Below are 26917 nucleotides of genomic sequence, written 5' to 3' on the forward strand. Positions count from 1 at the left end.
CCCAGGATGCCCCTCTGTTTGTAGCCTTCCTAAGTTGGTGCTGCCTTGAGCAGGGCTGGCCCACAACATTTTGGCACCTGAGGCAAACCACAAATGGTGTCCCCCTCCCCACAAGGGAAGAAGGGGTGAGTGAAGATGTGCATCAGGAACGAGGGGAAATGAAGGTCTACATTGGGATCTGCTGCCCCTGTGGATCCAGCCGCCCAAGGCAATCTGCTCACCTTACCTCATGCGTGCGCAGGCCCTGGGTTCCTTGATTCTTCCTTAAGGAGGCAATTGCCAGCAGTAGTGGCTATCGCAACTGCGGCTTGACATGATTCGTTGTTTCTAATGTTATTTTTAACAGAACATATTTTTCTTGGTTTTTGTTAAAGCTACTCTGGGTGCCTATTGACAAATAAGCAAAACAAAACAGGATATGATATTTCACAACAACTATATGAACCCCAGCAGTAAGCATACTTTGTACAAATCTCAGTGCCATTGTTTTAAATAGCTCCTGTACATTTCAGGTTGTGCTGGTCTGTTGCTGCTTGATAACTCTACTGAGAACTGGCCCCTGACTCAGAGAAGAATCTGGAGTGCACACACACATGGAGACTATTTGTTGGACATTTAGCAATTAGTTCAAGTAATTAGTTCCTAAGACCTCTCAGTCAGATTAAAGAGGCTTCTCCAAAGAGCAGCTCAGAAACTGTGTCTTCTGAAAATGCCTTGTGTGCATCACATGGCTGTGGAGCGTGTCCTTCTTGCTAGCACTTGCACAACCACAGCTTTTTAAAACAACCTGTAGCCAAGTGTGCTACAGGTTACTCCTGCAGGACCTTTCTGTACTTCTTGCTGGATGATTCATCAGGGATGAGAGTCTCAGATTAGAGCTGCGGTTAAGGGAAGCCTGCAATAATTTTCCTGCTCTGAGGGTTTGCAAGAGAGTCAGAGAATCCTGGGATGCTTCTGGAGTGAGAAGAAGCAATTTTCATGGGGTGTGAAAGCGCCTCGGGTGATGCGATTGCAGCTATGACGGCAGTCTTTTGTATAAATAATGCCGCCCTCACATGTGAAGGAAGAATCTTGGAGCTATATGACCGCTTGACCTACTTTTTGCATCCCAGCAATAGCTGCCAAAGTTACCTTACTGTAAGAGAAACGTCACCTTGTTTGTTAATGCTGCCACCTAAACTGATTAGTCCATTATCCTTGTTTCCATAGGAAATGCTGGCCCTTGGCTGCAGCAACTTTTTTGGATCCTTTTTCAAAATCCACGTAATTTGCTGTGCTCTTTCTGTGACCTTAGCTGTGGATGGAGCTGGAGGAAAATCTCAGGTTGTTGATTTATTGGTTTGTTTAGCCCCTCTCTCTTCTCAAAGTAGGAGACTTTGTAAGATGAGCTCTGAGCATTTCTAGATCATGGATTAACTTGAAGTAGTTGAACATTCTTTTCCTTGGGGAAATAATGTGAGGAGGGCTTAGGATCTAAAACAGTTAATACACCGCATCGTCTCTAAACGCAAATTCCCAGAATGACATGGCTTTCAAATGAAAGCAATTGACTCTTTTATACTGCAGGTAGTTAATCAACCTGTTGTTCTGTTATTGGAACAGAATTGGCCACATGAGTGGATCTTCAAAAGCAGACCCAAATGGTAACCATTGGCATTCATATAGTCCTTTCAAATGTTTACAACACTTCAGAAACATCATCTTGTTGTAATCCTTACAACCCTTTAAAAGTGGGTCAATTCCCCTATATGGGGCAGAGAGTGGAGGTAGAGAAAAAGTGGCTTGTCTAAGGCCATCTAGTGAATTCATGGCTGAAGTGAGATTTGAACCAGGAACGGCCTGATTTGGAGCTCCATTTTCACCACCACACTACAGCGTACTAGACCCCCAACACTTGCAATTTGTAATCATACCCATTTTAATTTTTGTCAGATTCCGAAATAGATATTAAGATTATGCCAATTTTTCATCTGCATCAGTTCAAGTCATGTTGACAGTTCTTGTAGTTGAAAGAAGAACCTGTGGCCCCCTCCAGATATTGTTGGATTCCAACTCCCATCAGCCCCAGCCAGCATGGCCAATACTCAGGGATGGTGAGAATTGTAGTCCATCAACATCTGGAGAGCCACAGGTTCCCCACCCATTATAATTGGTCAGGCTACACGGTACTAACATGTGGCTTTGCATGATGATGGGCAAACAGGATTTTGCATCACTGTATCTCAATTTCCAGAGCGGTAGCCATCTTAGCTTGTTGCATGCAATAGTCTCGTGGCATTCTCAAGACCAATGAATTTATTACAGCATAAGCTTTTGGGGTCCACAGTCCACTTCATCAAATGCATTATATTACAGCACGTCTTTTGGTCTTGAAAGTGCTACAAGACCCTTTATGGAATCTCAAATGCAATCCTCCATTAAGCAAATGGATCAGATCCATTCTGTTCTGCCTCATCTAGCTTTATAAGTCAACAGAGCCCTTGCCTGGTGCTGTTCTGAACTTTTCACAGTGGATCCAGAACTCCTCAGGCTTGTCCAGAGGTGCCTGTCCTTTAAATAAAAGGCAACAAATGAAAAATTGCACAGCAAGGATCTGTCTCGGGTATAGGGAACCTGCCACCTTCCTGATTTTGTTGGCCTCTCCCATCACTCCCAAACAACATGGCCAATAATACAGATGATCACACTCATAGTCCAGCAACATCTGGAGGGACAAAGATTTCCCACCCCTGATCTATAGGCTAACGAGAAGCTCTTTGACATAATTTGAAAATGCACAATTATAAAAATGGCCACTTTCTCCAATTAAATGCAGTGTTATTATATGTAACCCAACCCACATGATTAACAATGTAGTTACTAATAACATGGCCTCTCATATAAAGACAACAAATAATTCAAGGCTCTGTTGCAAGCAAGGGGTGGAGGAGGACAAGAAGCCATCTTTCTATCCCACTAATCTTCTCAGCTACCAGACTACTGACTTATATTGCTTCTTGCTTCTACTACTGACAGATAGCATAACATAAATTGCAGGTCCTTTTTGTGATAAGTTACTTTTCTCTCCTCAGATGGCAAGCTTTTGTGTGGCAGTGGTCGTGATGATAACCATGTTGTCCTTGGGAATCTACCTCGGCCCTCTTCCTAAGGTAAAAATTGTACCACCGAGCATGAAGACATGCTTCCAGACTGTGTAGTTCAGACTTATCTTCTGCTGTATTTACACCACAGGCTTATACTGGCTTAATAGTCATTCCCTTCCCCCAGAGAACCCCGGAAATTGTATTTTCTGAGGTGACCTAGGAATCAGAGAATTGCATATACCTCCACCAATTTACAAAGCCCAGGATTCTTTGGGAGCATCAGACAGTTGAACTGGTATAAAACCAGTATAAATGAGAAATGTTTGTATGCTTGCTGTCTTAAGTTCCCCCCTCTTTTACTAAGGGATGCCTTTCTGTAACAGGCTTGGTCAAACAAATTCCAGCGTGGTGCCATTTTTATTTCAGATGGAAGGAAATGACTGGCTAAATTCAGAGTACTTGACAGAAAGTTACTCTAACTCAGTGCATCCTATAGGGCAAAAAATGCTGTATTTAGTTAACTTTTAGTTATCTATTTGTTATCTATATCTATGTTGTGTGATCTTTATTTGCAGGCTGTGTTGGGAGCCTTGATAGCTGTGAACCTGAAGAATTCTCTCAAGCAATTGACTGATCCTTATTACCTCTGGAAAAAAAGCAAGCTGGACTGTGTGAGTGCCCCTTTTTAAATGCCTTTTGAGAGAAGAGGGGAGTCCGAACCTATTGTTTGGTATGGGTTAAGTCACTCTTTTGTTAAGCACCACCAGCATGAAGCCTAGAGTATTCAATGAGAATGTGAAACCAGGGGTGATTGGCTTTTGCATTTCCACATGCAATAAAATCCCCTTGGAGTTCCTCATAAAATCTGGATTGCTAAGAATATCAGGTGCTTTTTTTCTTAAGGCAAGAATCTAGCCAGCATAGCTATGGAGATATATTTCAGCCATGTCTCTCAATGATAAACAAATATTCCATAAGAACTCCAAGTGTTAAATTCCAAATAAAACAATGCAGGAGTCACCCTTGAATAAGTCATATTGCATATTTATTCTGATAACAAGATTTCTATATCCTTGGCATATAATTGCATTTTCTTGCTGGAGTTTATGAATACATAGGAATATATTGTAAATGAATGTTTTTGAACAGAGCCCAATAAACATAACTTCTGAACTAAAAGTTCAGATGGTTAGTGTATGCAATATACAGACCTGAGCTAACATGACCAATGCTACAGTTGGATGCCACTGTTTATCATGATGGGAATGAACCTTGGACGTGTGTACTGCTTCCTCCCTTTATAATGCAACCATTATGGAAGCTTTTGTTTCTGTTTTCTAATTAACTGCAGTTTTGCATTACATTTGAGTCCTAGATTTAACTATGGTTTAGTTAATCCTAACTATGGCTAGTTTGAAAGCAATCAGCTTCATAACCTGTGGTTTAACAACATGATTTATTTTGATGGAAGAGCACAAAGTCTATTGCTATGATGCAAGCTGCCTTTTAGAGCCTGTTGCCAACACTAATAATACTGGTGGAGGGGAACATATGATTCCCATGCAAAATGACTCAAGTTCAATCTCTGACATGCGAAAGAGACCCTGAAAATCTCTTAACAATTAATACTGGTCTAGTCTAGTTCAGGGTGGCGCTGTGGGTTAAACCACAGAGCCTAGGACTTGCCGATCAGAAGGTCTGTGGTTTGAATCCCCGCAACGTTGCTCGGTCCCTGCTCCTGCCAACCTAGCAGTTCGAAAGCACGTCAAAGTGCAAGTAGATAAATAGGCACCGCTGCAGCAGGAAGGTAAACGGCGTTTCCGTGTGCTGCTCTGGTTCGCCAGAAGCAGCTTAGTCATGCTGGCCACATGACCCGGAAGCTCTACTCTGGCTCCCTCGGCCAATAAAGCGGGATGAGCGCCGCAACCCCAGAGTCGGTCATGCCTGGACCTTTTAGTCTAGTTCAGCCTAGTACAAAGGAGCTTCCTTTGTTGGCGCAATCCAATATCTTGAAACTGTGCCTTGAAACTCTTAGATAATGGCCCTCCAGGGAAGGAAAGTCCTTCACAAAAAAAGAGATAAGGGTTCCAGGCATTAGCTGATGTAAAATTTACTGGCATGTGTACCATGGAAAAAGCAAACGAGCTTTATAAAGGTTTGGTTGTTGGATATTTTATTTGAACAAGATTTACAACAGTAAACTAAATTAGTGTAAATTGTGCCAATGTGTGTTCTCCAGAAATTGCTTTATCAGTGAAAAGAATAATCCAAATCGTTCAGTCACAGACATCAACAGTTTTCTTAAAATGCTGTTCAAATAGAAGCCAAGGGAGATATTGCTTTGAAGTTCAGAATATGGAATTATACAACAATGGACTTGAATTCAGTCTTGAAATATGCTGGGCAAAACACCTGACTCAGTGACGCACCTGCACAAGTAGTTAGTTTGGAACAGCTTCACAGCCACATACCCTTGAGTAAACTGTATACAAAAAGGAGGGATATAAATTTTATCAATAAATCATTCCTTTTCAGTAGTAAACCCCATGGAGTTCATGAGAACCAGTGTGGTGTAGTGGTTAAGAGCGATAGACATGTAATCTGGGGAACCGGGTTCGCGTCTCCACTCCTCCACATGCAGCTGCTGGGTGACCTTGGGCTAGTCACACTTCTTTGAAGTCTCTCAGCCCCACTCACCTCACAGAGTGTTTGTTGTGGGGGAGGAAGGGAAAGGAGAATGTTAGCCGCTTTGAGACTCCTTAAAGGGAGTGAAAGGCGGGATATCAAATCCAAACTCTTCTTCTTCTTCTTCTAGGGCTTACTCCCAGGTAAATGTGTATAGGAGTACATGCTGAAGCAAGTCTGAGTGCTCAATAAACATATTGGGGTGGGGATGTCAGATCAAATATTCAACTAATAGCAACCCCTGCAAGATAATCTGGGCTGCATCTTGTTTTTCCTGCCCCAGTATGGCAGAAGAGACAACAAAGGAAGAGCAGGGGCCTTGGGGCAGAGGGTGCTTTGCACAGCAAACAGACCTTAGGAATACAGTCACACAAACAATTGTACTCGATTGGTCCAACTGGTGTAGATCCCACAGAACCAGCAGATATGTGCTGGCAAAAAGTCAACACACAACCACTTCACCAAAAATGCACCAGTTTAAACACTCTCGGAAGAACTGTAGGGAAAACTACTGAACCAGATATATAATTGTCCATCTTGGCCCAATGCTTGCTGTAGATACTCCAGTATCTTAGCTGAGATCCTCAGTTTTTTCCAGGCAGAACAAGAAATTTAATAGGCAACAATAAAACAAGTGTTTTAATGGCAATTTGAGTTGAGCAAAGCACATTTGTTCACATTCACTTGAATGGAAGTGTCTAAAGAGGCAACAACTTAACTCCGGGCTACGATATTCCAACCTTAGTTTTGCAGATATATTTAAAAATCCCAGGCCCATCCACTTCATCCAAGTATCCCCATTCCCCTCCCCATTCTCACTGCAAGGAAGTGACCAGCTGTGTTTTATGTCTTTCCACAGGTGGTCTGGGTGGTGAGCTTCCTGTCTGCTTTCTTCCTGGGCTTGCCCTTTGGACTCGCTGTGGGAGTGGGTTTTTCCATCCTTGTGGTGGTTTTCCATACCCAGTTGTAAGTATTTTCCTGGTGTGGCCTGTGGTGTGGCCCAAGGAGGGACATTTTCCATCATTTGGGTCAAAATTTCAAAGGCAGGTGCTACTCCCAGCACGTGGAACATGAAAGCACCAGTCCCTGTTAGTAAACAATGATGTCAGTTTCAGATAACTGCTAGCTAATCTGCCATTCCCATAAATATATTCCAAGGCTGGTATAAATATGAAAGTATTTACGTCATGTTAAAAACACCTGTGGCACGTATCCTTCTCTCAAATCCATTATAGATACAAGGGAACTCCCACTTATTACTCACTAAAATCTCAGTATAAGAGATAAATGTGATGCTGGACTATGCTGATATTTCCTTTGGTAGCTTGACCCAGAGAGAAAGTCAAGGTGAAACCAGATCATGTAGTTAATTTAAAAACAACAACAACAACAACCAAATAGCTGGTGGGGAGAACTAAAACGGATTGAGAATGTGGCATTGCAGAGGGAATCTTTAACCCATTGTCCCTGCTGGGATCCTGATTTGAACCACACGTACCCCATCTCTATTCACAATGGGAGGAAGCTCTTGCTGGCATTTTCCTTTCCTTGTGAACAGCAGGGTCAATGCCAACTGGGACTATGGCAGGAACAAATTGTTAAAGGCATCCCTCCCCCGCCTCCACTCCTTCACAGTCCCAAGTCAACTCCCTCCCATCCCCGTTAGCACCAGTTGGAAAAAATGCTTTATATTCAGGGAGCATCTTTGGATGCAACTGTTTCATCATGGTAGACGATAGGAAAGGACTAAGCACAGGGACCTCTGCTTTTCTTGGTTTCTCTTTTCTTACCACATAAGAATAACCTTGCTTCAGTGTAGACTGCAGAAGATGCTTGCAGGACTCACCTTGGTATCTCCCATGCCTGCAGTGTAGATAGGAATGTAGAACCAGAATGTCATGGACCCCTGCTGTCTGTCATCGTTGGCGGACAGTCTCTCCCGTAAGGACTAGGAGGAATCCCCAGACCTTCTTGCCCGTATCGGCCTTGCAAATTCAGGCCACAGAGAACTCCATGCCATGAGGGTAATGTGTGAATCAGCATTTATTTCCCCGTGGTATAATTCTGATCTTGTAAGGGATCTTGAGGAACCACTTGTAAAGGCACACCCTTAGTCTCATACCCCCATTCGTTTTTTCAATGGTCAAGACTGCTCCCTGGTGTGCTGCCAATTGTCACCACATGGGGGCACATTCATGACAAAAAAAAAAAAATCAACTGTGGAAAACTTAAATGTCTACCACGTTCACAACACAGCAGTTTTCCGCTCTTTTGAACATTGTGAAACACATTCAGGAAAAAGAAGAAACTCAATCAGCTTTTTAATGTATATGTGACACAATTGATCCAGAAGACACACTCTTCCTTTCTTCACACCCTCTGTCATCAATTTAGGATGGTGGTGAAGGAGAATAGTCTGCCCCTTTTATTTTATTTCCTCCAACTGTGGACATCACTACTTCTAGAGTGATTTTCTCCCCTCCCAACATCTCTCTTATTGGGATGAAGAGTGTAGATTGGTTTCATAATCTCTCCCCCAATTTGGATGGATCTGGAATAATAATAATAATAATAATAATAATAATAATAATAATAATAAATAAATATTTATTTATTTATTTATTTATTTATACATACATACATACATACATACATACATACATACATACATACATATATACCTTGCACATCTGGCTGGGTTTCCCCAGCCACTCTGGGTGGCTCCCAACCAAATATTAAAAACACAATACAGCATTAAACATTAAAAACTTGCCTAAACAGGGCTGCCTTCAGATGTTTTGGAACATAGCAGTGACAGCCACAGGTAGTTAAAAAGGAAAAATTTTGCCTGGCGCCTAAAGCTATATAATGACTTATAATGAAGTTAAGCCCACAATCCTTTCTTTTCTATTTCACTTGCTTCATTGAACTGTATTAACAGGAACTTCAGTGAAACTGATTTTTTTTTAAAGGCTGTCTATATTTTGACAATTGTTTCTTTCCATTTTTCTTTCACAGTCGCAGTGGTTGTGTCATTGGTCCTGTAGCTGCTACTGATATATACAAAAATCCCAAAGTCTACAGCAAGGTAAATGGGTCAGAAAATAACCCTCTGCTTCCTCCTGTTTTTGCCATCAATACACAAGTGAGATGTTTGCTCTCTCATCAGATGTGATTTGAGTCTGAACATCTATTTGCGGGCACACACGCTAAACCCTGTCTGTGGTGCCTACCCCCTTTTTCCAAACGATGACACAAGAGACCAGAGTATGGGTTCAAACTGGCCACAACTTTATTGAATTTTAGAAGTGGGAAACTTGGCACAGGCCTTGGCAGGTAACCCGCTCAGCCCACCTGGCTGAGGATATGCAGGCAGTTGAGGCCCAGTGAGAGGGGACTGCAAAGCGCAAACTTACACAGCATGCCCTTCACTGACCTCGTCCGGGGAGTTTGACCTACATGCCGCCACTCTAGGGCCCAGGGACTCCCAGTTTTTGCCCTTTAACGGGTCCTGCAAACGCAGCCGCATGGGGAGGGAGCATGAATGCATCCCCCCCAACTTGATGTTAGACTAAAGGCCACCTTGTCAAGGCCTAAAACCGCCAAAGTTGTGACGAAATTGCTACGGGGAAGGCGAAACCTGCCAATGCAGGGAAAATTCCTTCCCGGTTCTGAATACAGCAACCATCTTACGACCGCAGCAGCGCCCGCTGACCTGGAAGGCAAAATATTAGCCTGTAAAGAAGAAATCGTTAAACTGAAGATCACTGACCTAAGCTGAAATTAAAAGGCAAGAAATATTAATTGAGGGAGGGTGGGTGGGTGATCCCAGAAGGAAGAGCAGCAAAAGCGGCTTGAGCCCAGGAGTCAGCCTCTTTTCCTTTGGCCTTAGGCCCACCCCCGGCCGGCTGTCCATTGTCCTCCCTGGCCGGGGGCGGGTCAAAGGCCAGCTCAGGCAGGTGGGTGGCACCCGCCCAGGTGAGCCTCTCTTGGTGCCGCAAACCCCGCCCACCTGTGGGGAAGGGAGGGCGGATATTGTTGTGCAAATTTACCTCATAGTATTGATGGCCAAAGTTGACCATTATTGTTCAGTAGAGTTTGAAATTCACTGGCAGCATTGCTCTTTTCTTTTGTAATCATTTCCATGGCTAACATTGTTTGTGCACCACTTCCCAAACCAGCAGTGGGAGCTCACTGCTTGCAGAGTAAATAGGAATGTGTATGACACTGGCTCTAATATGAATGTCCAATTATGTTCTGTGCCATAGGGAATCTTATGCAAGCCAGACACGTGGAACAGGCTCAGCAACCTAATCACTAAGGCATGGGTAGGCAAACTAAGGCCTGGGAGCCGGATCCAGCCCAGTCACCTTCTAAATCCGGCCCACGGATGGTCTGGGAATCAGCATGTTTTTACATGTGTAGAATGTGTGCTTTTATTTAAAATGCATCTCTGGGTTATTTGTGGGGCATAGGAATTCATTCACCCCCCCCCCCAAATAATATAGTCCATCCCCCATAAGGTCTGAGGGACAGTGGACCAGCCCCTTGCTGGAAAAGTTTGCTGACATCTGCACTAAGGCTCTACTTTGTAGCCTGTTTGGCTAAATTGAAGAGTCAATACTATCTGGGAAGGAATTGCACTTTAATTTAACTTTTGCAAAGGGTGAAAAGTGTGCAAGATTAGGAAAATGTACTTTCTCGCTATGTTCTGTTCCCTAGCAAGAACAGAGATGAAAGAGTTAATGGAAAGTAGTAACTCTTACCAAAGTGACACTACTTTCAGGAAGCAGACTAGCAAATTGAGGGGAATCCACATGTTAACAGGTGCTACATATTGAGTACTGCAACAGGGCACACATAGCCTAGGATTCTGCCAGCCAGCTGTTTAGGTGAAAGCTTGTGCTGGATTGAATGGTCTCCCCCATCTGAGATGCACTTAGCCACCAAAAATGTATAGATCTGGAGAGGGAGCCTGCTGCCACAGTGCAGCCATTACCACCCACATTCATTTCTCCTTAGATGAGTATGAGTAAAGGGTTCTTTACTAAATCTTCCTCCTTCTTTTAAACATCTCAAAAGAACTGAAAGTACCATTTGAACCCTGAGAACTTTTCTATTTCTTTGCAGGTCCGAGAAATTGAAGGAATTAAAATTGTTACCTACTGCTCCCCTCTTTACTTCGCTAATTCAGAGATATTCAGGGAGAAAGTTATTGCCAAGGTAAAAAAAAATCTATTGTGTAGGCGATGATTAACCATTTTTCGCATTACAGGAACAGATATTTACCTCATGCCAAAACCATTTCTTCATCGCGATGTACAATTTTCCTCACTAAGCAACAGTAAATGTCTTTCAAACAAAGGCGTATATTGGACCTGTTTAGTTCTCTCACTTAGCTCACTGACAAACGTTGGGAGTAAATAAATGAGTAAATAAAAAAACAAGAAGTCATACCACTTGGCTTTCTGCACCATCAGTTTTCAGAGCTCAGTCTACCTTGCAGTGACAAACCTGGAACACCAAAATTTGTGGAGAGATGAATAAGCTTGGTATGGAAAATTTTCTAAAGGCTTGTCTGGCACCTACTCTGATGCCTTTTCAGGGCCAAGTGAACATATTATTTATTTCCCTAGGCTCTCTCTCTCTCTCTCCCTCTCTCTCTCTCTCTCTCTCTCTCTCTCTCTCTCTCTCTCTGTTGATTTCCTCTCAGATTTCATTGTGGTTTCCCCACTTTTCTCTGTATTTTGTTATTTTATTTTTAAAATAAGTGTATGTATCATTGTCACCACCGACATCTTAGGAGGCAGAAGCAGTCACTGGGCAAACTAGTGTACTGTACTCAGACTTGCACTGAAATATTTTGTTTGAATCTCATTTTGAAGCCAATATCCCAGCCCTACCCATTGCTTCCCAATGGATATAACTCTTGCTCAAGTTAGGAAGACACATTTTTAAATGTAAGAGGTCCAACTCTCATTTTTCAGCTCCACTACTTTTGGTAGGAACTGTGGATTCCCTGGGTAAAATCCAACATGGAGGAGGTAATTCCATTCTGCTTGCCTGATGCAACGATCTTGCCTTTCCTTCCTCCTGCGCACTCTCCTGGGGAGTCTCCAGGACCACCACCACCACAACCCCGCCAGTTGGGGTGGGGCTCAAGGGTAGAGAGAGGGGAAAGCCCTGGGGGTCCTGTAACTGGCTTTCACTTGTAGGACAGGGTCGATGAACATGGCGGCCCGATTGTTACACGTAGGAGTTGAGAACAACCTGGCTTACTGTCTTTTATTTGAACAGACTGGTGTGGATCCCATCAAAGTCTACTTGGCGAGGAAAAAGTATGTGAAGAATCAAGAAAAGGCAAGGGCAACATCAGAGAAAACAAGCAAACTAAAATCTCTCTTCAGGAAAAACAAGGTAATTTAGCAATTTTCCTAGTTGTGAGAGATCCTTTCTTTGTGTGATACATGAAGGGGTTAACCTTGTTGGAGTGATAGAAGGCAGTTTTGTTGGGGACAGGAAGAGAACCTTACTTATTCTGGCCTTTAAAAAAAAAGTTGACCTGTGTGCTGTAACAGTGGAAAGAGGCTATCAACAGCCTAAAAAGAACTGTTGTTGCTGCTAGATCAGGGGTCTGCAACCTTTAAGACAAAAAGAGCCACTTGGACCTGTTTCCGAAGAGAGAAAAAACAGGGAGCCGCAAAACCATTGCGACATTTAAAACAAATATAACACTGCATATATTGTTTCTTACCTTAATGTCCAATCTGACAGCGGGCGGGAAGGTGACGTAACTTTCATGTACCACATTTTGCCCGTAACTTTCATGTACCACATTTTGTTCTGCACCCACTACTGCAACTAATGCACTAACTAGGGGGAAGGGAAATAAATTCCTTTCCCTAAAATATTGAAAACAAGTGTAACATTTTTTGTAAATTGCTTTGGGTCACTGTGGAGAGCTGTTGCTGGTCAGAATAGATAATGCAAAGTGTAGTATGGTCAATGGAAGGGATTTAAAACAAAAACTTATCACAGTAGGAAAAGAAAAAGAAAAAAAACCCACACTCCTTTCTTCACCTGGCAGAACTTAGGGAATACTGATCTCCCCAACACCACCACCACACACATCAATTTTCATACAGTGGCCCTGCCCTTAATTAAATGAAAATGAGATGCATAATTTAAAAATCGCTATTTATCCCAAGTGTTGCTATTTTGAAAACTCTGGCCTAATTCCTTGCCAACTGGAAGGACAAGATTTTTTAAAAAAAATACACAGCCAATTGCCACATATGAAACAGGAGTTACTTGATTAGCAAGAAGATGTTTGCAAGTTGATTTTGCCACAAACACAGAGTGTGTGGAAACAAACAAGCCTGCCTTACAATGCATGCACCTATAGACCACAGGAAGCGGCAGGTTAGACCAGGGACTGGATAATGGTACTAGCATGCAAATTGTTGTTGTTGTTGTTGTTGTTGTTGTAAAATTGGGCCAGACTGGTCCAATAAATGTTGGACCAGACTGGATTTTTTCCTATTAGCTTTATCATTATAAGGCAAAGAATATTCATCAGTTATTTATTGCAAATCCAGTGCAAGCTACTGAATTCTACAGTGAAAAATGTGAAGAAAATGTATGAACTTGCTAAAATTGGGAATTGTTGGGCCATTCCTTCCTTTGCCCTTCATGCGCCACTTGTATTTTTTTAATAATCTATTATTGTCTTTCATTGGAATTATTTAGTTTAATACATAAAATTTATATACCACTTGATTGTAAAAAACAACAACAAAAAACAACAACCAACAACCCTCAAAGCTTTTTACAAAAAGAATTAGTAGATAACCAACAGCTAGCACTGCTGCTTATGATTAATGCTGAAATCCCTCAGTCTCACCTCATTCAGGAGAGTACTCTGACTCTCCGGAGAGCCTTTTTCAGTATTTCAAGCCAATATTTAAATGATATCATATAAAAGTTTGTACTGTATTAATGTATTTGACGGCTGGTTTTGTTTTGTTTTAATGGCATTTTCTGATATTTTGCTAACCACTTCAGATACCAACCATGGTAGAAATGTGATGTATGTGCATAATAAGCACGCATGCATGTCGCAGGTTCGACCCCCATATAGGACAGCTGCTAGATAATTCTCAGGGACCCTTCCAAGTCTACAATTCTATGAGTCTATGCGCATATAATCAACATATAACATATGAAACAAAGATTTTATTTATTTATTAAATTCATTAGTCACGGTTGGTTTGTTTCTTTGCCAATGCAACCCAAAGCAACTCACAATAAATAAGATCAACAGCAATGAAAATAAGTTAGAATAAATATGAACTTGAATGTGGTCCCCCTTCCTTTGCTACAGACTATGTCTCTGCAAGAGCTCCAGAAGGATTTTGCAAGCATGTCTCCGACAGATACCAACAATAACCAGACCTCCGCAAATGGTAAAAGCGTCTCCTACATTAACTTCAACCCATCTGAAAAGCAGGCTGAACAGGGAACCATTGCCAGTCATCGCAGCAGCACCTGCAGTGCTATCCCAGAATCAAACATTGACCCCATGACCACAGCGCCCCCATTTGTCAACTTCCACACAATTATCCTGGATATGAGCGGCGTTTGCTTTGTGGACCTGATGGGCACGAAAGCTTTGGGAAAGGTCAGTTTTCCTCTTGGTTCCACCTCCTGTTTATTTCTGTGACGCTGCACTGCGTACTGAATTTGTTCTCTTTAAAACTTCCCGTTGAGCTCTCTTAAGGAGTTTTAATAACAAGAGCTACAATAGTCTTATTTTTAAGAAAAGTTGGCAGGCACAGGGTAGCATTAGGTTCGTTTCAGCTAGTTGTAAACACTGCCAGATAAGCAATCAGAACAAGATGCTGAATCCAAGGAACACAGGTCAATTCCCAGAAACAGACTGTGACCCTTGCACTCCTTCTGCTGCACTATTCAAAGCTCAGCCATTGTTTACTGAGCCTGAAATGGGTGATTCCCATTGCTGTTCCAGGGTTACACATTGCATCAGTATCACCTGAGCTAAACACTTTTGGAAATGCAGTGCTACATAGTTTGGTGTCCGTCCCCCCACATGACACTGGAAGTGTTATTATGCTAATGTACCATGTCTTGAATTTGTAGTGCATCCTAAATTCATGGACTCTCAGATTTCGTGTTGTAAAAGCTAAGAATGTACTCTCTTTCCCTCCCCCACCCCCCGGTCTCCTCACATAGCTGTGCACCAACTATCAGAGGATTGGGATTCAAGTATTTCTGGCAAATGTACAAGGTAGGTCTATTGCTCTTTGTACCATATTTTCTCTATCTTCCATTTTGAGGGCCTTGAAAATGGGCAGAATAACTGCTGGAAGAAATAAATAAATATATTGCATGTGAAACACATTACCATCTTCATATTAATTGCAAAAATCTAGGTACTATACAAATTTACAAGTGCTGTTCTGTAGTGTAGCATGGTGACTGAGTAGGTGTTTAATAATGCAGCAATACCACAAATCAAATTCAAACATCACTGAGCAACGCCCTCCGACTTTTTATATATATGCAAAGTAGCCTTGGAGGCTGCCAGGCTATTTATCACTTCAAAATTTGCTTTCACCAATCTGCTTTTCTTCCTGTGGGTGAAAAGATACTCATGTACCCTATCTCTCCCATGATTGGCAAAACAGCTGGAGGGGTGGTTATAAAAAGACATATGGCCATATGTGGAAAGGTTAAACAGGTCTACAAATCAGGGGAAGAATCACACAACTGAAACTGATTGCTGCATGTAGTTTCTGTCCCTCTAGTAGTATTAAATATCCAATGTGAATTGGTTTTGTATCAGTTTCCTAGTGTAAACTCCTTGTTCCATTGTGGATGCTTTAGCCAGCTAAAGGGTTCAGGGCATGACAATTCATAACAAAGCCTGTTTGTAGCCAGCAGAAAAGACGCACAATGCTTTAAAAATAAATAAATCACACAACTGCATATGAAGAGGCAGGTATAAGAGACTTACATGATTAAGGGGTTGGTGTTTTCTTCTGCTTCGCTGCATTAACTTTAGATTCAGGGTTGTGTTTTTCTGAAATCATTAGACATTGCTAATGGTTGTAAATGTGTGACTTTACTTAACCATAAGAGGTACGATTTCTTGAACTTGATTCTTCTTGGAAATAGCATGCAATTGATATGCCAAAGCAGCTTAAAGCTGGAAGATGGAAACACAGAGGAGGGATGGCACTTCTACTGAGGCAAAAGTATAGGGTATTTTTTTCATGATTGCAATTCAACCCACATTTAAACTTAATAAACATATGAAATCATGTGGGCTTTCGCCTTTTGCCTCCAGTGGAATAGGGGTGTCTCGCCCACAGACTACCCTAAAACAGCCTTGTTATCCCACAATGATTCAAGAAATATGAGATTTCCTGAAGAGTGTTATGATAATGGTGGTGAAATTAATGAATTACTCTACATATTGGACCTTGGGACAGGGTTCTAAATAATGTGTGTCTCCAGATCTTAGGGGTTTAATGGCACAGTGACTCTTTCTATACCACTTCTTGTCCCAGAAAAAATATTTTGCCAACACATTACATGAGCCAGCTGCTTTCAAGCATACAGCTGGGGGGGGGGGGAAACATCTCCCAGCAAAGAACCTGCAGTCCCTCTTAGTCCTCTTGCTCAATCCATTAACATTTTGAGCTTCAAATTCAAACAGCAATAGGGCGTCATCCTAGTTCCATATACTTGTGTCTGATTCTTAGCAATTGCAACAGGCCCTATGGGCTTTAAATATTATCATTTTGCATTACATAGGCCTTCTACCTATTATTCTCGCTCACAAATCTAGTGTATAGGAAATGCCCTGACACAAATAATTTTCTAGCACACAGCCCCTGCTTGCAGTTTAGTCTATATAACTTTGTCTCCTTCGTTAGCCCAAGTGTATGATGATATCCGCACGGGGGGAGTCTTTGAAGAAGGAGGTCTTGAGCCCAGTCATCTCTTCGTGACCATCCATGATGCTGTTTTGTTTGCAACAATGAATGGAAACAGAGCCACACAGCGTCCTGACTTAGAGCAGGTAAAGATGATTCACTGTCTCTTCGCTCTTTTTGCCACATATGTGCAGCTCTGTGCACGTGTGTTTAATACTCTTCTGCTTTCCTTTCGGACATTGCCTTAGTGGTTATGAATCAGATTGGCTAATAGGCCTTTTCTTTTCTTACACTTTGATCCCGCCCTTTCTCCAAGAAGCTCAAGACGGCATACACAGTCCTCCACTCTTTATAACCCTGTTAAGTAGGTTAGGCTGAGGGTTGTTGACTGGCCTAAAGTCACCCAGTGAGTTTCATGGCTGAGGGGAGATTTGAACTTGTGTCTCTGCAGTTTTAGTCCTACACTGTAACCAGTATAGTATGTATGAATGCAACAAAACTTTCTGCCCTCTATTGTTCACCACCACTAACAGACTCACAGCCCTGCACCTCACCACTGGAGATCCTATAATCAATTGCTCCTCCGATCATCAGATACTATACACCTATTTTCAAGCCTAGCTTTGCACCTGTTAGCAACTTTTTTTAAAAAAGAAAAATGCTAATATTCTTTCTGCCCCAACAGACTCTGAAGAGGAAGCTTGAGGGGAATGAGACAACAGGCTCCTTTTAGTCATTAGAAAGACATAGCTGAGTGTCTGGTCAATGGGTGTGTGTTGGTGTGCTAGATTTGGGGACAAGGGCTGCAAGCTGCCCTGACTACTTTTCCATTCTGGACTCATTTTATCCAGCCTGAGTCTTGAGAGAAGATAGTGGTCTGCTCTTCCTGGAAACCTGTCACAGATGACTAAGTTTGAAAAATGAAAAACAAAACAAACCATGAAGTTGTTAACGGTCCAGTCTAAATGTAATGGGCAAAATCTGTTTGGATTTGGATAGGTGCAAATAAAGAAATATTAAGTATGGTGGGTGGCAGAAAGCAAGGACTAGACATGGTGGCAGGTTAAATCGCCCCATATCTCAGTTCTGTGTGTTCATGCACAGATATAGACAGCAAATCTATACAGTTCAGTGGTTTGTCTAAATGGAATGCTGCCTGGGCAGACAGGCAAGTTGCAGAGGTCATTCTGGTTTTGTGCTTCTTTCTCTCTAGAAGCCTTCACAGGTTGGCTTTTAAAAAATGCCTATGGAATTGTGGGGAAGAGCTCCAAATGAAGATCAGCAATTGATTCTGCTAACTCTTGTGGAGATAAAAGAATTAACTGGCCTCCCAGATCAAATAAACTCACTACCAACAAATAACTTTATCTCATATGGCCTGAGCTTTAGCTTATTGGTCATTACTAATCTCAAACACTGATGCACCATGCCTGCCACCTCAATGTATCTGGTTAAAAGGAGAAATAGAGCTGGGTGTCATAAGCATATTGATGACACCTCACTCTATTAACTTGCAGGTAAATGTATGAACTGATTCTACAAAAACATTGTATATGAAGAGAGGAAAGATGAATACTATGGTTTTGATCAGTAGCAAAATGGCTCATTCAGACTTGCAAATTGCCACTCGATGCTGCACTTATCAAGTTATAATCATGCATGTGTGAGTCAGTCAGTCTGCAAAGCAAACCTGTGTTGCATGCAACAAACTAGCACACAGACATTTTAAAAAAAAATAAAGAACACCCCATCATTTTATATCTAGCTGCTAAGCTCATGGGGTAATCATGGTCTTGGTTTCCTTATTTGCATTTCTTTGCTTGATAAAAAACTTGTTGACCCAGCCTTCAGCTGACATGATGGAACACCTAATCATTGCTGTATGGCAACTGCTATTTGCTCCTAAGAGATTTGTTGAAGGTGAAATCATCTGGTTATCATTTGGATATGGGGCAAAGGACTAAGTCCTTGTTCCACCGTGAGGCTGGGTCTAGCTCCTGAGGCATGATAGGAGGCAGATACGTGGGGGCTGGGCAATATTTTTAGAAGCCTGTCCTGAACCACACACAGATATTTGTGTCTACAACATTCATGAAAGATGTTTGTGTACCTTCTATTTTTCAAACTTCCAACGATTGCCACTCCACTCACACCCTTAACAAATGCTATTTGAATGCATTGACCCTTCCAAGAACAACTTGAAGTGCCATCACATCATCCAAATGCCACTGAAACCAAACTATTCACAGAACCCTTGTCTCACTCTTACAAGACTTTTAGTACTTGGGAATGAATACATTAACACAACAAAATGCATGTGTGGTATATGTCAACCATAAGGGTTTTTGTGTGGGCACATTACTGTTTAATGAATTTGCACAAACTGTTCCTTATACAATCTAGAAAATGTTTGAGGAGCTTGCTGACATGTAGGTACATGCCAGAACAGTGTAACAAAGCACTACAAACATGTTGCAGTGCCTACAAATAACAATTATACCCCATGTTACAATACAATAAATATTTATTACTTGTAGCTATAGGCCATTGCAAAGAGGGGAGAGGACAACTGGAAACTCGGGGAAGGGAGAGAGCTCTTGAGCTTCCCACAGGCATCTAGTTGACCACTGTGAGAACAGGATGCTGGACTAGATGGCTCATTGGCCTGATCCAGCAGCCTCTTCTTATGTTCATGACCATAATGTTGGCAGCAGCAGCTGAAAAAGTACACAACAGTTGCTGTATATACTGTCCTATTACTGCAACACATAGGGGAGATCATCTTAAATACATATATGTTGAGCTGTCCCCTTGCTAGCATTTGTATTGGTAATTAAATCTTGTGCTGACCTTTGGTTTTAAACAAATAAATGGCTGACTAGCAACATTATCATGTTTTTTTAGCTTGCAAACAATAACTGGTGATTTGTCATGCTTCCATACAGAGGTCAAGTCAGATAGAAGTCTCTATCTCTGATGAATCACTGGAAGACAGCAGCGCTGAATTCCAAAACTTAGAAGAGGTAAGTTAAAAGAAAAATGTGGTATTAAGTGAAATGTCTGAGCGCTCATTCTTCTTAGTACATTTCTGGCCTGTTACTAGTATTCTCAGCATCAGCTACTCTAACCCAAATCCTTTTTTTCTCCTAGGAAATGTTTGGAAGCATTTTTCATTCGGATGCACAGACAGCACTGTGAGCTCATGAGAAACACTCATATGATGGCAAACTTCTTGACCAAGACATTACTTTATGAAGAGATGTCCCTGTGTCTGAATAGCAAGGAAAATAGCCTTTATGCATTTTTGGAATGGGACCATTGGTGCTTTTGCATCCCAGAGGCTTCTGAACTGATGATCTCTTCTGCCTCCAGTCATCTCTGGTTATTGAAATGCAGAGCAATCGATTCTTGAAGCAGTTGGCATGGGCAACAGACGGAGAACCTCAGGGAATATTCTTCATCTATCTAGAAGAAGCAGAAGAATAGCAGGACTATAATGACTTCACTCTAGGCCTCATCCCACACTTCAAGCAATTCTTATGAACCCTTCAGGATGTATCTAGCATACACACGTAGCCAGGAACTCTCAGTCATCACCCTTGTTTTTATTAAGAGAAATATGAGGAAAAGCAGAGAATATATGATTGATCAACAGACATAACTCTCATAAGGTGTAGTTATTTGGGGTTTGTAAGGGGACATTTGCTTCCAAAGTGTGAACTGATTTTATAGAGTTCACACTAAAATTAAGCATGCCTCTGAAGATGTTGCCCAATTATTCATCTGCTTTCATCACTACAGCCTAATACAGCACTCTTTGTTTCTATGGTCTAAATGCACCACCAGTATGTTTAGTGACCATCCATCATTTCTTGAAATATGTGCTGTATTTGCTGTGGTACTGAGCCTTATCAAGCTACTGCCTAGAAGTAATGTTGCATTCTCTATTACAACTCCCCATTTTTAAAGGACAGTTCTGTTCAGGGGTAGGTGTGTTTGTGTTGGTGTGTGTGTAAATTACTTTCTATAGGAATTACATGCATAGAGAGACCCTTTCAGAGTGCTTTGAATCCAAAAACTGGAACTGTCTTTTGACTGCTGCTTCTACCTTGTGTCTAGAAACTGCAAGATAATAGCTACTTGCACAGTATTTTGGTGCTTTAGTTTCCTCTTCTCAATAACTAAACATTTAGAAAACATTCAGCTTAAGTTCATATTGAGAAATAAACAAAGCTCCTGAAGGGGCCAATTTTCCTGGACCTGTTTGCCAATCCCATACATATTCTGTATGGGATAAAAGGATAAATTGTACCCCTTAAATACTATATTGAAAATACTCAGATTGCAGTCTACTCGATGCTTAGACTTCACTTCATATGCAATTTTGGTTGGAGGACTCTAACTTGATTTACAGGACAAAGTTCAAGGGCAGCGTTTGGTTTATTGATCCCTCTCAAGCTGTTTTAATCTTTGCAAACATTCTCGTGGATTTTCTTTAACGTGTGTCACAGATGGGGAGAATCTACCTCTCAGGCAGACCTGCCTGACTAGTTAACCTAGAAGAAGTTGTCTTTTTAAATTTTATTTTGTAAATGCGAATTAATTTTTATATAAAAATGTGAATGATGCAAATGATGTTTTAGTTTTCTGTTGTAATTCCTTCTTGCAGCCCCAAGGTGTTGAATATGTAATGCCTATGACTTAAGGTTAAATGTTCTAAAGTAAATGCTAAGCCTAAGATATACAGCACAAGCCAAAGAACATGAAAAAACAAACCACATAAAAGGCTGGCCATTCTGATGCGGCACTGTGCTGAAATAAGCCATAGTTTGGTTCATCGTGTCTTCTGAACCCAGACTCACGGTTTATCCCTCTCCAGAATAACCATCAGCTGAATCCAAAGCTTGTCCTATGGTTTACTGCTTGTGTTTTGTCTGCCATAGCTAAATCACAAGCCCAGGTTAAGACAATACACAAAGTCAAACTATGGCTTAACTCAGCGCAGCACAGCAGCAAAACAACAAGAGAGAGTAAAGCAACTGCAGTCTTCTCTTCCAAAGGCCACAGACACACTTGGGCATGCACACTGAGATGTGGTTTGGCTTAAGTGTGACATGTGAACCAGGTGAGGGGTGGGGGTGCAATCAAACCACTTAGGAGTTTCCAAAGAAAATAAAAAATAAGAACTGGAAATGAAAATAACTTGAAACAGAAATAAAATTATCTCCCCCCACCCCAAAAGGTACATTTTTCTAACTAGTGGAAAATCAGAGATTTCAAATGTGTGCTTAATGTAGATGATTTTGGAACTTTAAAAATATATTGTTTTAAAGATGCATCCAAGTGTTTGTTTAACTCTTATAATTGTCTTAAACAATAATAAAAAAATGAGATGTAATCTGAATAAGATAATGCAGCTGCATTGTAGCTTCCAGATAAATGGTGCCCAGCTTGCAAAAAAATCCAAAAAAACTTCATGAATCATCTACTGCAGGCAAAAATATCTTGGATTACAACATCCAAGTTTCCTTAGTTTCGTTCTGCATAATAACTCATCCCCAGAGGCACGTATAAACAGAGGTGGTGGGGTTTGTTTGTTTTTTTGAAGCCAGGTCCAGTCAAAGGCCCAGCATGCATGCCACATTAAACCAGTTTAAAACAAACTATAGTGAAAGCTCCTCTCCTGCACCTGTTGTGCCACCAATGAAACAAAAGTGTACTGCAGAGGATAATAATGATGCAATACTGTCTACATAAAAACATAAAAATCTGCTGGGATAGGACAACGGCCCATCTAGTCCAGCATCCTGTTTGAGACCACATAACACAGGTCCTGAAAGACCTACATTGGCACCCAGTAAGTTTCTGAGCACAATTCAAAGTGTTGGTGCTGACCTTTAAAGCCCTAAACGGCCTCGGTCCTGTATACCTGAAGGAACATCTCCACCCCCATTGTTCTGCCTGGACACTGAGGTCCAGCGCCGAGGGCCTTCTGGCGGTTCCCTCATTGCGAGAAGCAAAGTTGCAGGGAACCAGGCAGAGGGCCTTTTCAGTTGTGGCACCCACCCTGTGGAACACCCTCCCATCAGATGTAAAGGAAATAAACAACTCCCTGACTTTTAGAAGACATCTGAAGGCAGCCCTGTTTAGGGTAGTTTTTAATGTTTGATGTTTCAATGTATTTTTAATATTTTGTTGGAAGCCGCCCAGAGTGGCTGGGGAAACCGAGCCAGATGGGTGGGGTAGAAATAAATTATTATTATTATTACTACTACTACTACTAACAGTGTCCAACCAAATGCCTGTTGGAAGCCTGCAAGAAGGACGCAAGTGCAACAACCGTCTCCTCACTTGTGATTCCTGGCAAATGGCAGCCTGAAGTAGAACATAGCCATTGCGGCTAGTAGCCACTGACAGCCTTATCACCAATGAATTTGTATAATATTCTCTCAAAGCCATTCCAGTTGATGGCCATCACTAGTTTTTGTGGGAGCAAATGACATAGTTTATACTATGTGCTATGTAAGTCCTTTCTTCTGAACATTCAGCTTCACTGGGTGTCCACAAATTCTAGTGTTACGAGAGGGGGAGAAAAACGTCTCCCCTCCACTTTCTCTATGCATCACTTAATAAACCTCTGCGATGTCTCCTCTTACTTTTTCTCTCAACTAAGAAGCCCCAAATGGTGCAAACTTTTCTCACAGGGGAGTTGCTCCATCCCCTTGATTATTTGTGTTGCCCTTTTTGGAACCTTTTCCTACTCTACAATATTCTTTTTGAGGTGAGGCAACCACACAGTGTTCCAAGTGTGATTGCACAATTAGGTTTGTATAATGTCGTTATGATATCAACAGTTTTATTTTGCAATTCCATTCCTAATGATTCCTAGCATGCAATTCACCTTTTTAACAGCTGTTGCACACTGGGTTGACATCTTCATAAGCTATCCACTATGATTCCAAGGTCTTGTTCCTGGTCAGTCACTGCCAATTCAGACCCCATATGTGAAATTAAGATTTATTTATTTTTGTCCCAATGTGTTACACTTGTCCATACTGAACTGCCTTTGCCATTTTATTCCCTGCAATTTAGTTTGTATAAATACTTTGGGAGCTCTTCACAATCTCTTTTAACCACCCTTAACAATTTGATAACATTCACTAACTTGGCTACCTCACTGCTCACCCTGAACTCTAACCTATTTATGAATAAGTTAAAATGCCCATGTCCCAATACTGACCCTTAGCAGCCTCCACTTTCTTCATTCCTCCATTGAGAATAGTCCATTTCTCTTTCTCAATCTCCAAAGCCACAATTTCCTACATCCAGCAATTACATGCTCAGGTCTGGGATGATCAGTCAGTCCCAAACCAGAGCCCTCAAGTACCACAGCACTACAAAAAGGGGAGGTAGGATTCAGAAGGGAGAAAATTTTATTTTCCCCTTCCCCACCTCCTCAATCTCCCTCACAAGCAGCCTGAACAGCACTACAAAACTCCTGTTTCAGGCTGGCTGGAAACTTAACCAAGAGCATCTTTATGGGGCAGATCAAACACACGCAAATGCATTAAAAGCAGCTCAGTTTAAAATGGTATAGACAAGTCAGCATACACAGAAAATGATAATTAAAAGAGTTCCAATATAAAAACACCCTGTGAGGAGACTTAGAATATTTCTCCAGGTAGGCGTTCCCAGTGGCGTAGCGTGGGGGGTGCCAAGGGTGCCGGCCGCACCGGGCGCAACATCTGGGGGGCGCGAGTCCAGAGGGAAGGGACAAGTTCCTTCCTCCGCCGGGCTCCCCGCAGCCACCGCCAGCCTTGCGCCCTAGCGCGCGCGCGCCCCCCGCCGCCGCTGCGGCTGCGCTCCACTCACTGCTCGCAGGAGGAGCAGCCGCTGCAGCAGCGCCGACGCCGCCACCGACGCCTGGCCGGCATGGGCAGCCTCCGCACCCCGACGCGCCACCGGGCCTCGCCACGCCCTGCGCTCCCCAAAAACCTCCGAGAGGAAGCCGGTGGGCGGGCGAGGCCCGGCTAAGCCTCTCGCCAGCGGGTTAAGAGGCTTTCGGTTTCGTCAGCAAGTTTGGCGGGCTTGCTCACGAGTAAATGAGTGGTGGATCATCCCCCTAAGGGTGTGTGTGTGTGCGCTAAAGAAAGGCTTCCGGTTTAAGTTCTTTGTTACGCTGAATGTTTATCTTTTAAAGATACATAGTAATAATAAAAATAAATGAGAAAAACGAAAGGCGTTGGATTTTGCTGTGCATGGTGCCCTTTGGGAACTGGCAAGGTGGGTTTTGAAGCTACTGCTGCAGAGTGGCGTAGCGTGGGGTTGCAGGGGGGCCCGGCCGCACCGGCCGTACTGGCCGCAACATCTGGGGGTTAGGGTTAGGGGCGCAAATCCACTGGTTAGGGGGCGCAAATTACTTGCCTTGCCCCGGGTGCTGACAACCCACGCTACGCCACTGGGCGTTCCACAATCTTAGTGATGCTGGATAAAAATCTGTGTTTTTAGTACTTACCCAACATGTCTGATTTAAATATAAACCACAGAGGAGAGCCTGGGATGATAATCTTAAAATCTAGGTAGGTTCATATGAATCGAGACAGTCCTTTAGGTATCCTTTATAGAATAAGAAAAATATGATTTTAAAATAAGTGTGAAAGTACTACACATTTTGACAAGGAGGGTGTTAACTCACACCATCCAACGTATCTGAATACTAACTGCCGTGTAGCAAGAGAACTGTATTTTCCCATCAACAGCAGTCTGCATTAGGAAAAGTTTAAATGTCCCAATAATAATAATAATAATAATAATAATAATAATAATAAATTTTATTTATATCCCGCCCTCCCCAGCCAAAGCCGGGCTCAGGGCGGCTAACAACAATCAAATAATCAAACAATCAAATAATCTAACATTCTAAAACATTTCATTATAACAATTAATTAAAATCAAATTAATGGCAACCGTTAAGCAAAGTTCTGTGCAGGTTGCCAGAGGAGGGAGTCAGGCTGAAAGCAAGATGTCTGTTCACCCTATAACAGTTACAGCATGGCAGTAGATTCTCAAAAAAAGAACCATTCTATACAAGTCATCAAGTATGAAGCATACCTGTCCCCACCCCATATTAGATCATATCCATTTAGGGGGAAACAATGTTTACCCAATCTATGCAGTCATTAACAGCCCGATCTGTTGTCATGGTACAAGAAATAGTTGTACTTGAAATGTACATTCTTGTTTCTATCCCAGCTAGCACCTCAGTAGTCTGGATGTATGCGTTGGTTCTTGAAAGTAAGCCCTAGTTGAATTTACTGTATTTCTCTTTTGACTCTGAATATTAGGGATACAATCCCTCCAAGTACTAGGTTAATACCAGCTCTTTACCTACAGCATTGCCCGAAAATAATCTCCAACCTTGCTGATAAAGACTGGCTTCCATGTTGAATACCTCATCCATTCTAAACAATGTGCAGACCAGGTTTTTCACCATGCCCGGGAATACCTCCGTCCCGCAACCACCCCCTAGTTCCAGAAGTTCTGGGGTTCTAGAAATCTCGTTTGCTACTCTCTAGTATTTTTGATGGTCCTCATAAAGATATTCACAACTTTGTTTCTTTGAACCCCCCCCCCCCCATGGACCCACACAGCTATTTTCACTCTTTATTGGGCAGCGCAATCCTATGCATGCCACCTTTACTCAGAAGCAAGCACCACTACAGGGCCAGCCCAAGACATTGTGGCACCTGGTGCAAACCAAACATAGTCATGTGTGCCCTGCCAGGAAGAGGAATACTGAGCTCTACATCAGGAGCAGGCAGCAAGTGAAGATCTCCATATGATGCATTCCTTGGGAGGCCGGATCTGCTGCTCCTGGCAATCCTGTCCGTCCCCCGCAGTCACCTTACCTTGCCTCATGAGAGGCCCCGCCTTGCCCTGCCCCAATGTGTTCAATGGGACTTATTCCCAGGTAATTGTGAATGGCAGCAGCCTTAGGACTGCAACATACTGCTCTCCTTCCCCATTTTTTTTAACACCAAGAAGAGCTGCTGCAATCCCAAACGCGGCCGATATTACGCAGGCACACGCTTGTGTTGCCTAGCCATTTTTTTATTATTTTAGGAGGGAGCCGAGTCCCACTGAAATCTCGAGGAGCTCGGTAAACGCTTCGAGCCCACACCGGCGGGG

General features: G+C 42.3%; 1 protein-coding gene and 1 long non-coding RNA gene across 3 annotated transcripts in view; one reads left to right on the plus strand and one right to left on the minus strand.

Annotated features, from left to right (window-relative positions):
* The window catches only part of SLC26A9 (solute carrier family 26 member 9), a 57308-nt gene extending 35947 nt beyond the window's left edge, over positions 1 to 21361 (plus strand). For both annotated transcript variants that reach the window (XM_081193432.1, XM_081193431.1), the window contains 12 exons: positions 1210 to 1323; positions 3072 to 3149; positions 3659 to 3754; positions 6628 to 6734; positions 8787 to 8856; positions 10899 to 10991; positions 12066 to 12185; positions 14152 to 14448; positions 15021 to 15075; positions 16730 to 16875; positions 19675 to 19752; positions 19880 to 21361. In XM_081193432.1, the coding sequence (XP_081049558.1) occupies positions 1210 to 1323; positions 3072 to 3149; positions 3659 to 3754; positions 6628 to 6734; positions 8787 to 8856; positions 10899 to 10991; positions 12066 to 12185; positions 14152 to 14448; positions 15021 to 15075; positions 16730 to 16875; positions 19675 to 19752; positions 19880 to 19927 (1302 nt within the window). In that variant the 3' untranslated portion in view covers positions 19928 to 21361. The remainder of the gene's footprint in view (positions 1 to 1209; positions 1324 to 3071; positions 3150 to 3658; positions 3755 to 6627; positions 6735 to 8786; positions 8857 to 10898; positions 10992 to 12065; positions 12186 to 14151; positions 14449 to 15020; positions 15076 to 16729; positions 16876 to 19674; positions 19753 to 19879) is intronic.
* Positions 21362 to 21515: 154 nt separating this feature from the next.
* LOC308586701 lies at positions 21516 to 26606 on the minus strand. Its single transcript, XR_014008021.1, has 3 exons — positions 26536 to 26606; positions 25245 to 25345; positions 21516 to 24123 (listed from the first exon to the last, which is right to left on the minus strand). It is a non-coding gene; the product is annotated as an uncharacterized lncRNA (long non-coding RNA).
* Positions 26607 to 26917: the final 311 nt, after the last annotated feature.

The sequence above is a fragment of the Podarcis bocagei genome (assembly GCF_964188305.1).
Source record: "Podarcis bocagei genome assembly, chromosome: 5".
Classification (NCBI taxonomy): domain Eukaryota; kingdom Metazoa; phylum Chordata; class Lepidosauria; order Squamata; family Lacertidae; genus Podarcis; species Podarcis bocagei.